The sequence below is a fragment of the Camelus dromedarius genome, chromosome 21, assembly GCF_036321535.1.
Source record: "Camelus dromedarius isolate mCamDro1 chromosome 21, mCamDro1.pat, whole genome shotgun sequence".
Classification (NCBI taxonomy): domain Eukaryota; kingdom Metazoa; phylum Chordata; class Mammalia; order Artiodactyla; family Camelidae; genus Camelus; species Camelus dromedarius.
The window spans coordinates 28,324,039-28,340,081 of record NC_087456.1 but is presented as its reverse complement, the minus strand read 5'-3'; the positions used below and the strand labels follow the sequence as shown (position 1 = coordinate 28,340,081).

Sequence of the window (16,043 nt, the reverse complement as noted above, 5' to 3'; positions counted from 1 at the left end):
ATTGTGGTTAACCTTTCTTTGCAAATCTCTCTCAAATTTATCCCTCTCCACCTCCTTTCCCCCAGTAACCATAAGATTGTTTACTATGTCTGTGAGTCTGTTTCTCTTTTGTAGATGAGTTCATTAGTGTCCTTTTTCTTTTCTCTCTCAATTTTTTTAGATTCCACATGAGTGATATCATATGGTATTTTTCTTTCACTTTCCGGCTTACTTCACTTAGAATGACAATCTCCAGGTCCATCCATATTGCTGCAAGTGGCATTATTTTATTCTTTTTTATGGCCAAGTAGTATTCCATTGTATAAATATACCACAACTTCTTTATCCAGTCATCTGTCACTGGACATTTAGGTTGCTTCCATGTCTTGGCTCTTGTATATAGTGCTGCTGTGAACACTGGGGTGCTTGTATCTTTTTGAGTTATATTTTTCTCTGGGTGTATGCCCAAGAGTGGGATTCTTTATCATATGGTAAGTCTATTTTTAGTTTGTTGAGGAATCTCCATGCTGTTTTCCATAGTGGCTGCACCAAACTACATTCTCACCAGCAGTGTAGGAGGGTTCCCTTTTCTTCATACCCTCTCCAGCATTTATTATTGGTGGATAAATGCTTTTTAGTGATGGCCATTCAGACTGGTGTGAAGTGATACCTCACTGTAGTTTCAGTTTGCATTTCTCTGATAATTGTCAATATTGAGTATTTTTTCATGTGCCTGTTGGCCATTTGTAAATAAACTCAAAATGGCTTAAAGACTTAAATATAAAACAAGACACTATAAACCTCCTAGAAGAAAACCTAGGGAAAACATTCTCTGACATAAATCTTAGCAGTGTTCTTCTAGGGCAGTCTACCCAGGCAATGGAAATAAAAGCAAATATAAATAAATGAGACCTGATTCAACTTATATGCTCTTGCCCAGCGAAGGAAACCGTAAGTAAAACAAAATGACAACCTATGGAATGGGAGAAAATATTTGCAAATGATGTGACTGACAGAGGTTTAATTTCCAGAATGTATGAACAGCTCATACAACTTAGAAACAAAAAAACAAACAACAAAAGTGGGCAGAAGACCTAAACAAGCAATTCTCCAGTGAAGACATACAAATGGCCAATAGGCACATAAAAAAATGCTCAATACCCCTATACAAATTTTGTGCCATCCCCTCTCCTACCCTGTTGCATTTCCCTTCTTTCTTATACCTTGTTAATAAATTCTAGCTGAATCAACAGCCCTGATCTCAGCATTCTCAGTAGAGGAACCATCACTTGGTTCCTTGTGGTCAGGAACGCTTACACAGAAAGCCAGTGTGATCGTGGGGCTTCTCTTCTGTATTTCCCATCTTACATGGGCTCCACTGCCTGTTATCCAGTGCCTAAAAACAGTTACTTCATGTATTTTGGCCAATTTCTTGTTACTGTTATTTATAGTGAGGAATAGTCTGATGCCATTTACTCGATCATGACTGGCAGTGAAAGTCGTCCCTAACTTTAGAAAAAAACTTTAAAATTTTGAAATTATAATATAGTGGTAATTATACAGAAATCAATCATGATTAATTTTTTTTAATTGCCACTTCTAACATACCAATATGTGAAGGAGATTTTATGCCTTGCCCTTTTTTCAAAGGCTAATGTGGTGGGTAGCTATGTTATGAGTTAGCACATAGTACTTTGCTCATTCCTTGTAAAAGAAATCATTTGTTGGTACAGATATTCTTCAGAACTTAACAACACCATCCAAAGAAAATTGTTAGGGCTGATGTATACTTGATAGAGCTCCCCCAGGGCTGAACTCCCTTGTTACGACTTACATAAGACAGCGCCGCTGGACTGCTGCTGTAAGCAGTGTTCTCCCAAAAGGGTCCCTTCAGACAAGAACTTGTCGTTCCTTATGCTGGTATCTTCCTTGTGGATAGTGGTCAGGATTGTTGAGTCTAAGCAGGAGTGACACTTTAAATTTCTTGAGATCATTTGGTATGTCTTCCTTGATTTCCCAGAATCTCATTCTTATCTCAAGTAGTCAGTGTTTTCTGGTATTCCTGTTTTTATTTCTATTTTTCACACAGCCCATAGTGCTCAGTATAGCCCAAGATAACTGAGTTATCTTCACTTCTGAAAAATTGTCTATCATCAAACTTAAAGTACTAATACATTGGGATCCCTAAAATTGCGTGTGAAATGATTACTCTGCTTCAAGGTGGCAAGTTTATTTCTCAGCCAGTTCTGGTCAGAGAGCTTTGCTTCTGTGTTTGTTGTGTTTTATTTTGCTCTGGTTTTTTTGGTTAACAGGTTGGGCTGAGATGGTCTGTGTATGTATATAAATATATATTTATACATACGTAAAATATATATGGAAGGCATTCCTAGCAATACTGCCCAGGTTTGTTTGTTTGTTTTTTGTGTTTGTCCAGTGTATGTCATTTTTCTTCCTGCTAGATGCCTGGCTTTTTCAAGATCAGTTAAGAATTTTCAAGGTGGTATGTTTTTGCTGCTGGTCTCCTCTTATATGTAGCACAGTTCTGAACAGAAAGAGAAATATCCCTTATTGGTGTAAGATTCAAAAAAAGTCAGTTATCTTTTCTGGCACATGTTACAGATGCGTTTAATTGGTTTGTTTCTTCCCGTGAGTTCTTCAAAGCCTTATGAATCCTTGTTTTTCTCAGCTAGACACTGGTAAAATTGTTCATGTTGTCACATATTAGGCACTTTTTTAAAAGTAAAAAACTGATACCTGAGACACCTAAAGATCCACATAAGACAATATTTTATATATAGTAAGACTTATTTTCCAGCATAATTATATAAAGATATTTCTCATAAGGTGCTTTTCAAATAATCAAGATAATACTATTTAAATGTCAAAATTAGGTCATAATATTTTTTTAAGGTGAAAATGAGCCTTGAGACATTTAGATTGGACCCTGTTTTATAGATCAGAAAAGTAAGAACCAGAAAGGTGGCAAAGAAAGGTACTTTCAGAGGCAGGATTCCAACCCAGAATCTCCTGACTGCTGGTGTAGTTCTTTGCCAAAGAGAGACGACTGTGTAGGGCTATATGGGCCGCAGTACCAAGGGGAGCCGGGACTTTGTGGCTCTTTTGCTGTTAATGTGGGATAGCCTTACAGCATCCCTCTCCTGCTTCCCTCTTCCCTTTTCTCAGATTCTCCAGGCTTACCCATTCCCCATCCCCTAATTTGACGAATTCCTGTTCACCTTTTTAAAAAACTCGACTCAGATGGCTTCTTTTCTAAGAAATATTCCCAAACCCCTTTTCCTACCCCCTTTCACTCCTCTGGATATTACTATACTGTGTGCATCCTTCTGGTGTTATTGCATTATGTTATAATTGGTTGTTTGTATTTTTTTCTTTTAAATCATAAATTCCTAATAATAGCCTATCTTACTTTTTTTTTTAATTGAAGTGTAGTTGATTTACAGTTTTGTGTTAGTTTCTGATGTACAGCAAAGTGATTTGGAGATAGATATGGCTATAGGTATATATTCTTATTTTCTGTTCTCCATTATAGGCTATTACAAGGTACTGAATATAGTTGCCTGTGCTACACAGTAAATCCTTGTAGTTTATCTACCTTCTCATGGTTTTTAATCCCTTGGCCTAGTATAGTAGTGTCCTTGGAGTGAATTGAATTGATATCTACAGTGTTGGGAAATGAGAGGTTTAAAATAAGCTCTGAGTAAAGGCCTGAATGTTTGTTTTTAATACAGCATGACTTCTTGCCGGTTTCCTCCCCCCGCCCCCATTTTTGCTTATTTCTAGATTTCTAGACACATTCTGCCTCAGTGAGGTTGCCACATCTGTGTTTTCTGATCAGTGATTCTCAAATATTGGGTCTACGAGCAGACTGCAGCTAAATCTCCTATGGATTTTATGAAAATGCAGTGGGTTTTCTGATTTGTTGAGTCTGGCATGAATCCCAGGATCCTTTCTGTCTTATTTTGTTCACTTAAAATCTGCCCAGTTGTTTTAACGATCAGCTAGGTCTGGGAGCCACAGCTTCAGGTAACAGTCTGTTCTATCAGTGTGAGATTACTTGGGGCAGGCTTACCTGTGGCTTAACAGCTTACAAGCTTCTTGCTTCTGGTTCCCAAAGTTCCCAAAGTGTCTGCCACATAATTTGTAGAAGTGAAACACCTTTAAGCTGTTTTTAATCTGGGTTTTGATTACTTCTAGAGATGGTGACTGATGAATCTCTGTTTTTCATTGTCCTTTAAGGCGTGTTCAGCCTCGGTGTTCCCGTAGATGCTCTCTTCTTCATTGGTAACCAGCTGGTGGCCACGAGTCACACAGGGAAAGTGGGAGTGTGGAATGCTGTCACTCAGCACTGGCAGGTTGGTTTTAACTAATGCATATTACAGAAATGAAATGATTTCTGAAACTCATGCTGATTATGCATCTGCTTTATTCTTGTGGAATTCATATTCCGTTTTGGTTATACAGAATGTGGAGTATATTTAGTGGTAAATTTGCTTCTAGATACAAATTTGACTATATTTTCAAGAATTTTATGTCACTTTGGAAAATGAGAGAGTTTTTTAACTGTGGTTTGACATTTCTTTATTTCCTTGAAATATTTTAAGTTTCATGCCTTGGGAATAGTGGTCCCTGTAAACTTCATCTCCTGAGTGGAAACACAGTTCTGTGTGAAAATACATAGCCTGTTCAGACAAGACAACAAGCTAAGTGATCTCAGGTACTTGAGAGGAATAAAGAAAGATAAGACTGAAAAAAAGGTTAATGCCTGATTGTGACGGAGAGGACAAAAATTACAGGACTTTAAACAGAGAGTGACATGATCAGATCCATACTTTAGGAAGATAACGGTGATAGCTAGTATGAAACGTGGACCGGAGATCAGGGCAGTAATCCAGCAAAAGAACCAGAGATTCAGCTAAGGTGAGTGGACGGCAAAGATGAGACTATTTGATAAGCATTTCACAAGCAGGTCTTCCTAAAATGACAGAGTTGGTATCTGATTAGATACGGAAATTAAAGGAGAGAGAGATGAATTTCTAGTTTTGACAGTTTGAGTGGCTGGTAGTATTTTAAATTGAACGGCAACAGAGGAAGAGAAGCATGTGCTGGTAGATGGTGTGAGGAATAATGAGAGTGATTCAGTATGTTTACTTTGAGATTCCTGTGGGTATCCAGATACAGCTGCTCAGTGTGTCGTTGGGAGTACCACTTTGGAATTTAGGAAAGAAAAGGCTAGAGAAAAGTATTTGGAAACCACACTACTTCTGTGGTGACTGAAAAATAAGAATTGGGAGGGTATAGCCCAGTGGTAGAGCACATGCTTATGTATAAGGTCCTGGGTTCAATCCCCAGTGCCTCCATTTAAAAAATAAATAAATAAATAAATAAATAAATAAATAAATAAATAAATAAATACCCCCCCCCCCAAAAGAATTGATAAGACTTACCATTGAGAGGATATCTCATTAAAAGGATATCTATAGGGAAAGAAAAGCCAAACTTAAAATCCTGGGGAAAATTAGCTTTTAAGGGAACAAGATAGGAAACAAAGAGCAAAAGGGACATACATGGTGTGATTGAGAAATGACGTTGATTTTGGCAGTGGGGTATCATTTGCAAATGTAAGTTAATTAGGTTTTGATGGGGGGGGTTACAGAATGCAGGAATTAAGGCATTAAAAAATCAGAGATTAGAGATAGCAAATTCAGTTACCTTTCAAGAAGTTTGTTGGTGAAGGAAAGCAGAGAAACAAAGTGATTATTTAAGGATCAAGGCTAGATAGAGGAAAAAATATTCAGTGCTTTATTTTTTCTCTTAAGATGGGAGAAACTTGAGCATGCTTGTTAGTCAGAGAGGGGAGTTGCCAGAGAAAGTGTATGAAAATTGAAAGAATGGAGATGGTTGCTAGTCCCCTAGAAGTCAGGAGTGTGTGGGATCTAGAACACAGCTAGAGGGGTTGACCCAGTAGAGTAGAGATGCTTCTTTCCCTGACAGAAGAGTGAGGAAGGAATACTGAAGATTATAAACCCAGTGGAAGAGAAAGGCATTGGAAGTATGTATCAAGGATTGCAGAGATTAAAAAACTTTATAGTGGACCTTAGTGATACAGTTATGTGAGTTTCTTTATTAATGCTTAGTACTGGGAACAGGGGCAAGAGAAAAGAAAACAGTGTTGACCTGATTCAGGATGGGAGACATGATAAAATGGGCAGACACACGAAGAGATGAGAAACATAAAATGGCAGAGTAGTTGAAATTGTAAGATCAAGAAGAGAAGAAATGCCAGACAAGCAGAGAAGGATGCAGGGGTATCAAGGGACTAAAGGGACGGTAAAGCAGATTGATGACTTAGAAGGAATGAGAATTGTTGGAAAGATAGGAAGTTGTGGTCCAAGACTGAACTTCAGGTTGAGTTGAAGCAGTTCTCGGTGAAATGGTTGTAGCCATTTAAATCATGTGGTGAATTGACTTAAAGATGAAGGTAGTTGAAATAGGGGTCAGAGAACTGTCAGGGTCATCACGGAGGCCATTAGGTGCCAGGATAATAGTAGAGAAGAGGGTGAAAAGCAAACTGATCCGGGTACCCAGCTCCTCAACAAAGATGATGGATTGATTCGGAAGCTGCAGTCTGGGCAGAGAGAGGGTAATTGAATGTCATGATTGTGTTGAGCCTGTGGAGGGACATTCTTGGGATCTTATGGCCCTGAGGTACTAGGGAGATGGGGAGACTGAAAGACTTCTAATGAAAGAGATTACCATCAGGGAAAACTAAGTTTTGTTTTAGATGCAGACATTAGAAGTCATGTTTGTAGAAAACAGATACTCACTAAGAATCGGCCTTCCACATAGGCATAGCAAAAGGCGTGGTAAATGTTGTTACCACAGAAATGATGGGTCACGGAAGGTGGGAAAAGACTGATGTAGTTTGATCTAAAGTTCGGGTGAAGGGAAGTTGATCAGAGGGATTCTTCAGCTTGGTGGTATTTCCATAAAGAGGAATGTGGGTTTTAATGATTTATGGAAGATCTGCTCTCCGAGTACTTGGCTAAGTATGTCAGTCTGAGCTTTGAGTGGCTGGGAGAAGATGTGCTGTCCATGCCATAAAACTCCTAGGGTACAGTTAGGTTCCTGAAGGGACGTGCTTCTTTATTACTTGTTTTGTTTTTTACTAATGTTACCACAACTGCCTATAAAAGTTTTCATTTTTTTGACATACCAAACCCTGTACTAGCATCCTCAAAGTAGATACTGTTTCTTAACCTTTTTTTAGTCCCATATATATAACCTGATGCTGCTTGTTTGGTACATGCATGAATTGAAAACCATATCTGACAAAGTAGGTTTGTTAACCACATTTCGGGAAGACCTCAGGAAAGGTGAGCATTCATGCAGCAAACAAGCCTTATAACCCAGACAGATGATATTTTTTTGTCGTGCGGTACACAGATGGTATGTGATGAGATCTCAGCATCTGATCTGCAAGTCTCCACAGACAGTTCTGGCCTGAGGCTGCCTGCTGTGACTGCTGTGGTGCTGGCGGGGCAGGTTCTGGTCTGGCCTCTGGCAGTGGTTCTTCCCGTGAGTAGCACGGGAAGTACACAGGGCAGCTGTTGTAGTTCTTTGCTCTAGTGGCAGAACTGAGGTTGATGAAGCATTTGAGTCAGACGAACGTGCGTGAGGGGGGGAGAGCAAAGTTTTTAAGCCTAAAAGCCGTTGTGATATTTTCCTTTGTGTAGCAGTTTCTTACTAGGATAGCTTCAATAAAATGCTAATGGAAAGTTTATAAAAAGCGTTGTATGATTTGGGTAGGAAAAAAAATTCTTTTTTTTAAAAGAAGTGTGTTCTTTTTTTGTTCTCTTTTTGTTTAATTCCCACCATTAGCTCCAAGAAGATTAATAATAAAGAACTTATTAGTGTTGTCAGGTAGGTAGCCTAGGCTGAGGCACACGGCAGGACAGCGACTTCAGGCATTGTTTCCCAAGTTGTTCGAGTTTAAACTTAGGTGTGTGTTGGAAACATAGATTATACATGTTTCGTTCTCATATAAAACAGAGAGAGAGTTTTGGAACTTAGTTCTGGAAAGTCGTTATGTAATCCGATTCCTAAAGGGTTAGAGAACTCTCTCTGTGTTCATCCTGAGAGACTAGTGGTCTTCAGCCAAGGTCACCATCTGAGTCACGGCCCAGCCTCTAAATGAGCAGTGGGAGCCGAGCCTGAGGAGGAGACATTGGCTCTGGGAACGGGGACTCAATAGTGAGTTTCTGGGGTCTCACGGCTGTGCTGCTGGACAAGAAGTGGGGAGGCTGATTTGATTTAGCGTCTCTTCTCTCATGGTCTGAGGCGTTTGGAGCACTGATGTCACAAGTAGGGTTCAGGGGGAATTAGCTTTTGTTTGTTTGTTTTTCTGATAAGCTTATGAAACCCTGCAAGTTAGGAATCAGAGTAAGGTGGGCAGTAGAATCTTAGGCTCAGAATTCGTCGGAGAGAGGACTGATGTTTGGATGTCTAAGTACTGAATGTTATCTCAGGTTTGTTATATTTCTTCCTTAGGATTTAGAGTAACAGCAAAATCAGCTTGGCACAAGCCCCTCTCTGTCATATGCTACTGACATACAGAAATATTGGATTAAAATATTAAAACAGCATATGTATTGTATCTATAATTGAATTTTATTGTTTGTTTATACATATTTGCATATCATGTATCAGTGTAATAAAGGCTCTGGGGTTTTACAGAGCACAGGAAGCATGGCTTCATGGGAGAGTGGAAAACTAGCCTCCTGCAAAAATCTGAAGCTTTAACGGTTTGCCTCAGCCCCTGAGAAGAAGATTGGGGACATTCTGCTCAATGATTTTGGAAGAAGAAAGCTTGATATGTGTTTGGAGTTGGACTGGGGAGAGGTGGTGCAGGGGGAAACCATCAATGAGAAATTGAGACTAAAATCATCAAATTAGGGGCACAAACACATGAATTGAAAACACAAAGATAAGCCTTTGTGGTATGGAGCTCTAGTCTGAGAAATCAATATAAAAAGCTGGTCTAGGGCCATTTACATTTCTAGACGTAGACATGAACCCCAACTTTCACGAGATACAGAGCATGTAGGACTCTGTGGAAGGAACATTTTCTACTGAGAGAGAGCCCAGAACCTCCCTAAGTTTGTAAACTACACGTGAAAGCAAGTGAGGGAAAGTCATCAAGTGTAAACAGTTGGAGTATTTGTCCCCCAAAACTGAAGATAATTGAACAGTTAGACAGCTACTGTAGAATAAATTCTAAACTTATTTAATGAGATAGAAGAAGGACTAGACTATAAAGAAGGAATAGGATCAGTCAGAAAAGAAGAAAAATGAAACAGGAGGAATGTAAAGGTCATTGAAAATTAAAAACAAAGCTCTTAATGGTTTCAATAGAATCACAACTAAAAAGTAATTGACAGACATGTCTGAGAATATAATTCACAATGAAGCAGAAAGAGTGACAGAAAATATGAAAAAGAAAGAAAAAATAACATTTTCAGAAAGGAATAGGGGAATAGGGGCAATGTAGAAAAGATAATTGCCAGCAATTTTGGAGAATTGAAGAAAGACATGTCTGTTGATTAAAGAAATACATCAGGCTAAATAAAATGAAATTCATACTTAGTGTGATATGATAAGAGAAAAATATCATAAAGCTGCCCAGAGTTAATGACAGGTTAACTGTAGTTAAAACAGTCTCTTCATCACTAACAGTAGAAGCCAAAAGACAGTAGGCAATTCTCAAGTTAGTGGGGAAAATAACTTTCAACCTAGGATTTTACATCCAGCAAAAGTATTATTCAAACATGAGAGAGAGATGTTTTCAGATAATACTGAGAGTTTGTCACTTACAACCTTCAGTGGAAGGACTGCTCTAGAAATGCCCTTTGCTAAGCAGGTCATTTACACCGAGAAGGAGGAGGAGAATACAGTAAACATTACTAGCGAAGGGATTCATAGATAGTTGGTGAATCTAAGTATTAAAAAGTAACGCATGAGGGTTAGAACATACTGTTTAAAAAAAAATAATGATTATCCAGGAAGAGATTGTGATTAAAAGAGTCTAGAGGCCTTGTATTGCTTGGGAAGACAGGCTGATTATTTTCAAAATTAGGTAAATTATTTGAATTTTTACATAGAAGTTAATGATAGTCACTGTGTGCTACCTTGGGAGAGAAAATCCACCTCCACCTTGGGTTTGTGGCCACCATGACTGAACTAAAGACAGTAATGAGTCAGTACAGTCACGTTCCTGACGTGAAGTCTTTGGGGTCAAGAAGAGGCAGACACAAAACGGCTGACTTTAGCTCATGCTGGGAGAAGAACTTAGCAGTACTGGCTGCTCTGTGGCCTCACTTTACTTATCCCCTGCTTTCTCTGCTCTCCTTGCACTGAGGGCTGGGCATGAGGAGAAGAGCAGAGCATGCTCCAGGGTTGCAGGGAAAGGGCAGGAAGGCTCCAGGCCCAGGGCCCAGCCTCCCTGAGCACAGTGGGCTGGACTGGACGTCTGTCGTGGGTGTGCCTGGGAGGCTCCAGGCCGCTGCCACTCCTGCCCTGAGAAACGGATCAGAGGGGTCTCATGGCCTTACCTACCCCTGACCTCTTACTGTGAGGGTTCTGGGGCAGAGTTGAGGCTCTTTCTGGAATGCTGGGGCTAAAAAAGATGCACTTGGTGTGAGAGAATTGGTCAGTGGTGCGTAAAGCGGCCTCCCTTCCATTCTTCAGACACACTGAGGAGTTCTCAGTGCTAACCTGCTACAAAACCTGCTGGTGCTGATGAAACAGAAACCTGGCCCGGGGTTGGGGGTGGTCATTGAGTCTTTGCAGGGGTGTTTCTAGGGTAACTCATAACGGTGCATGTCACCTGGAGGTACTCAGAAATTAGGGTCATGGACATGAACAGCTTACAGGAGTCCTCATTTCCAAGTGTTAGCTCTTTTTAAATTTCTGTAACTAGAATGTTCCTAGATTTTGTGCTGTACTTGATGTCCTGTCAGATGTGCACTGTCCCCTCTCTCTACCTCTTAGCTAGTTGACTTTTTAATTTTTCAAGTTCTACTTCCTTTTTCAACTTTTCCTTGACCTTTGCCCTTCTCCCTGGACTGGAGATGAGATGAGACTCCTGTCTCTGTGATTGTATTGCACCCCCTATTTTAGTGCCCACCACGTGGTAATTGTCTTTTTCCTTCTTGCCCACAAGTTTATAAGCTCCTACAGAGCAAAAGTGCCATTTCACTTCCCTTACCCATTCTAGTACTTGTGCACCTGGATGATATCTGCTACATAAAAAGTACATCACTTAAAGGTCACCTGGGAGTTTCACCTGCATCTGGCCTGGTTGCATGTAGGGATGATTCATTTTTACTTACTGCCGGTATTCTGACACTTCAGTTTTCATTTTGTTTTATAGCAAAAATCATGCCCTTTGCTTTTTTTTTTTTTCCAGCACAAATATAGACAGTTATTAATTTGTAACTATATTGATTTGCTTGGAAAATGGATTTTTTATTTTAGTATTTGAAAAAAAACAAAAGCATTTGAGGACTTGTTTGCCTGGCTGTTTCCTAGGAAATAGACGTGAAGTCTCGAGTGGTGAGAATGAAAGTAGAAAACACTATCTTTTCAAATGATAGTGAATTATCGAGGGAGCAAGTGCTCCCTGGAAATCAGTTGATCTGTTTTCTAGTTCTGATTCTGGGCATGTCATTTAATCTCTTAGAAAAGGGAGAAAGGGGCCTGGTCACACTTGGTTTTCCAGTCCTCATGTGTGCTGACGTCACAGTCCTATACAGAGAAAGGAGATGACCCAGTAAATTCTGAAGGAAAGTGCTGCTGTTGGAAATAAAAATTTTTTAAAAGCTTTAAAAGGACTATATTGGTGGTCCTTCAGAGTTCCCCGGGACTGTATGTGGGGGTGTGTGTGTTTGTAAAGGAAGTCCATTTTCTAAGGCCTACTTAAAGCAGGTGTTAGTTTCCTTTTTATTAAAAAAAGTAAAAAAATTTGAGGAAATTGAGCGGGAAATGTAGATTGTAATTAGTAACTGACATCTAACTATTCTCACCGCATCAGGTTCAAGACGTCGTTCCTATAACTAGTTACGACACGGCTGGGTCGTTCCTACTGCTGGGATGTAACAATGGGTCGATATATTACATAGGTAAGTGCTCAGGCACTTAATATGGTCCTATTTAGTGTTTTGTTTTTTTTTTTAAATGAGAACAAGAAAACATTACCTTAGTTTTAAATAGATTGACTATTTTAATGCTATTTAATTTTTTTTAGATATGCAGAAGTTCCCTTTGCGAATGAAGGATAATGATCTTCTTGTGACTGAACTTTATCATGATCCTTCAAATGACGCTATTACTGCTCTGAGTGTTTACCTCACACCCAAAACAAGTTAGTACACAGCAAAATCGTTGTAAATTATTGAAGTTCTTTTGAGAAAGTGTATTTATTCATTGGTTTCTTCTAACGCTAATCTGGTCCGTCCTTTGGAGAACTGCAGTGATAAGGATTTCATCATTTAGTCAAAAGTTTATATTTGGTTTTATATTGAAGTCAGACCTGACTGATGAACAAGCATAATCTGAGGTGGGAAATTAGAACTTTTATTCTTCTGAATTGCATTGTTAAGCCTTATTATAACAACAGCTAAAATTATTTATTTTAAAACCTTACCTGCACATTTAACTTCCTATGATAGTAGTCAATTTCATTTTGAAATTAACAGCTTTATTTTTTTTTTTACCAACAATTTAAAAAAAAGCTCTTAGACTGTTAATCTCTATTGGAAAGTGAGTTTATTTCCATGAGAAATTTTAAATTTAAGTTTTGGAAAACTTCAATATCCATAACTTTCACTGCTTTTTCAAAGGTCCTTGTAATGAAGTTAACAAACTAACTTTGTAAATTAGGAATTTTTATATTCGAGAGTAAAGATAAATGGCAACCTAAAAATTTATCTGTAATGAAAGGATTTCTAGGAAATAACATACCCAGTAATAGTAATAGGTTTGAATGTGTTCCTTGTATAAAGTCATTTTATTGAATTTATTGAAATAAATCATTATCTTCAGTGTTAACGAAGTATTCTAGTGTACACAGTTGATTTTGATTGAAATTATAGTAGGATTTAAACTATATTACCCCAGAACAGGTTAGCAAACCATGCTCTTTTTATTAATAGTTTTACGTAGTATCTTTGGCTGCTTTTGTGCAACAGTGACGGAGATGAGTGGTTGTGACAGAGATGATGCAGCATGCAAGGTTTAAAATATTTGCTGTTTACAGAAAGTTTGCTCACCCCTGCTCTAGAACGAGATACTTTAAAAAATCTAATTAAAAAGGGAGAATAAAACTTCTTTTGCGGTGGCAGTGTCTTTAAGACATGAGAATGGAGTCACCTTTTAAGTTTTGAGAAATGTTTTCCATAGCACGCTCTTTCTCCTTTGATTCAAGTATTTTCAGGTGAAATCAGAAAGAACAGCTGTTAAAAGCAAGAGGTTTCCACGAGGCTTTTAAAGACTATGGTTGCTGAACTCCATTCTCTCTTTAAATATGTGATGGAGTCTAGGCATTTGTTTAAAAAAAAAAAAAAAAAGCCCCACATGAACCCAACATGGTGAGCTAGCTATACATAATTAGAAGAGACAACGTAGGTGTGTTTATTCCATAGTTAACTGTTTTGAAGCTGTTAAATAGTATATAGAATACTTGATTATTCAGAGAAGATTCATTATTGTAGCAGAAGTAAAACAGGTGGTCACTCTAGGCTAGATGGAATGTGGAATATGGCTTTAGGAATACTATGTTGTGTCAGTGGTGTTCTTAGCATGTCACTTTTAATGAGTATCTACTATGTCTCAGGCACTCTGTACATGTGATACAGATTTATCAGTAATGCATAGAGGTAGACAGACAGGGGACTAGATACAGAATTGGGGTGTTACAGTTGCTGTGGTAGAACCTGATACACAGTACAAGGGAGAGAGTGAACAAATCTGTATTGGAGTGAGTGTTAGGGAAAGATTTATAAAGGAAATAGAGGTTTTAAGGTGGACAGAGAGGTCTTCAGATTTCTGTGCTGAGCTGGGTTTGGGGCTGATAGAAGTGCTGAGTTCAGCTCTGCCTCTTTAATCACGGGGAGCGCTTTTCAAGGGCAGCTTTCTACTCACTGTCTTCTAATACACCAGCTTTCAACTTGTGTCTTCGTACAGGTGTCAGTGGTAACTGGATTGAGATCGCCTACGGCACGAGCTCTGGGGCCGTGCGAGTGATTGTACAGCACCCGGAGACGGTTGGGTCAGGCCCTCAGCTCTTTCAGACTTTCACAGTCCACCGCAGCCCCGTCACCAAAATTATGCTGTCAGAGAAGCATCTTGTATCAGGTAAAGTGATTTTACTAGACCACCTCCTTACTGGTAAGGAGGTCTACCTCAGGTAAAGCCTTACCTTGGCTGTAGTTTTCTTAGACTCCTTCAAACTAAAAGAATATGAAAGCAGTGTTTTATGTGAGAAAAATATGCTAAAAGAAGTGGTAGAAAAGTTTAATAACTGAAGAAATAATTGTGATTTGTCTTCTAAGGTTTCTTTGATTTTTGTCTGGTTGTAGTATGCATAAATTTAGAAGGTTCCACGTGTTTTGTTTACTCTATTTTAATATTTTGTTCTCATGACACATTTTATTTCAAAATATTTATCATCCTATTGAGAAGAATTTTTTATTAGAGTCTTTTTCAAGTATGAATTTAATATAAATTTGGTTGTATTGTCTTAAGGTTTAATGCTAGTTAGTATGTTAGTTTAATGTTGACTACTAATGTTAAAAATTAGTAAAATGTATAGATTATTTGAAAGTAACATTTTTGTGGGTTCATAGCCATAGATTTTTTTAATTTAGGTACTAATTTGATACTTAAAAAATTAGTTACAGCTTTTCAAACATTAGCATGACACAAAATAAAATGATCACAAGGTAAGATTTCATTGTAAAGTTCATCGTATCTGATAGGTGATTTCTGAAAGACTTTATGCAAATTGAATTGTGAATCAGGTCTATCAGTAGAGTTTGCTTTTCTAAAACAATCTTGTATTAAATCTTCTGTAGATCAGTTCCTGCCTAACTTAAAGTTTTATAAATGTCATTTTCATATAGTAAGTTTATTTACATGGAGACTACCTAATATAAAAAGGTGAAGCATCTTTCACTGATTAGACACCAAATGGAACCGAAATACCTGGTTCATATATGAATAGATGGATGGATGAATATATATGCTTTTATCAAATGTCTGGTTGTTTTGGATATAACTATGTCTTCTTGAAATAGTTTCTTCTTTAAGCGTTCATAAAGCAGTACTCACCTAATACCTGCCTCACTGAGGACTCCTTCTCATTCTCCATGGCTGGTTCCTCTTTTGCCCGGTTACTAGGTGTTGGAGTACCTCAGATCTCTCTCTTAGATTCTCCATTCTTTGTACTTTGCCTGGTGGTTTGAGAATATCATCTACATGCCAGTGACTCCCAGACTTTCTCTCCCCTGTGCCCATCCACGGAGTTCAAACTTATGTTTCCAATGCTTGTATTTAGTATTTGGTTGTATGTTTAATAGGCATCTAAAAATTAACCTGGATAAAATAGTACTTTTGATTTCTTTCTCAAAAGCCTGAGTGTAAATGCACAATATCACTACTCGGTTACTCAAGCTGAAAATCTAGGAGTCATGCTTGATTCCTCCATTTCTGTCAGCCACCCCCGCTGCAGACGTGTACTCTATCAGTAAGTCCTGTTAGCTTGGCTGCAGCATAGCTCACAGGCCAGGCCACTTCACTGTGTGTGCATTGCTGCTCAGTCCTTTCCCTGTTTCTGTTCTGGCTCTCTGTGGTACATGTTCCACACAGCAGCCAGAAATATCTTTTTAAAATACAAACTAGCTCTGATTCCCAGGGCCTTCCTATTGTGTGTGGAATAAATAATGGCTCTTCCTGTTCTGGGTCCTGTTTACCTCTCAGCTCTCTTCTCC

The 16,043-nt window shown here is 38.6% G+C and overlaps 1 protein-coding gene across 1 annotated transcript in view; it reads left to right on the top strand.

Moving 5' to 3' along the window:
- The window catches only part of KCTD3 (potassium channel tetramerization domain containing 3), a 51,625-nt gene that overhangs the window by 24,598 nt on the left and 10,984 nt on the right, over positions 1-16,043 (top strand). Inside the window, exons 10-13 of the mRNA XM_031438373.2 lie at positions 4,237-4,352; positions 12,089-12,176; positions 12,302-12,418; positions 14,239-14,409. Of these exons, the coding sequence (XP_031294233.1) occupies positions 4,237-4,352; positions 12,089-12,176; positions 12,302-12,418; positions 14,239-14,409 (492 nt within the window). The remainder of the gene's footprint in view (positions 1-4,236; positions 4,353-12,088; positions 12,177-12,301; positions 12,419-14,238; positions 14,410-16,043) is intronic.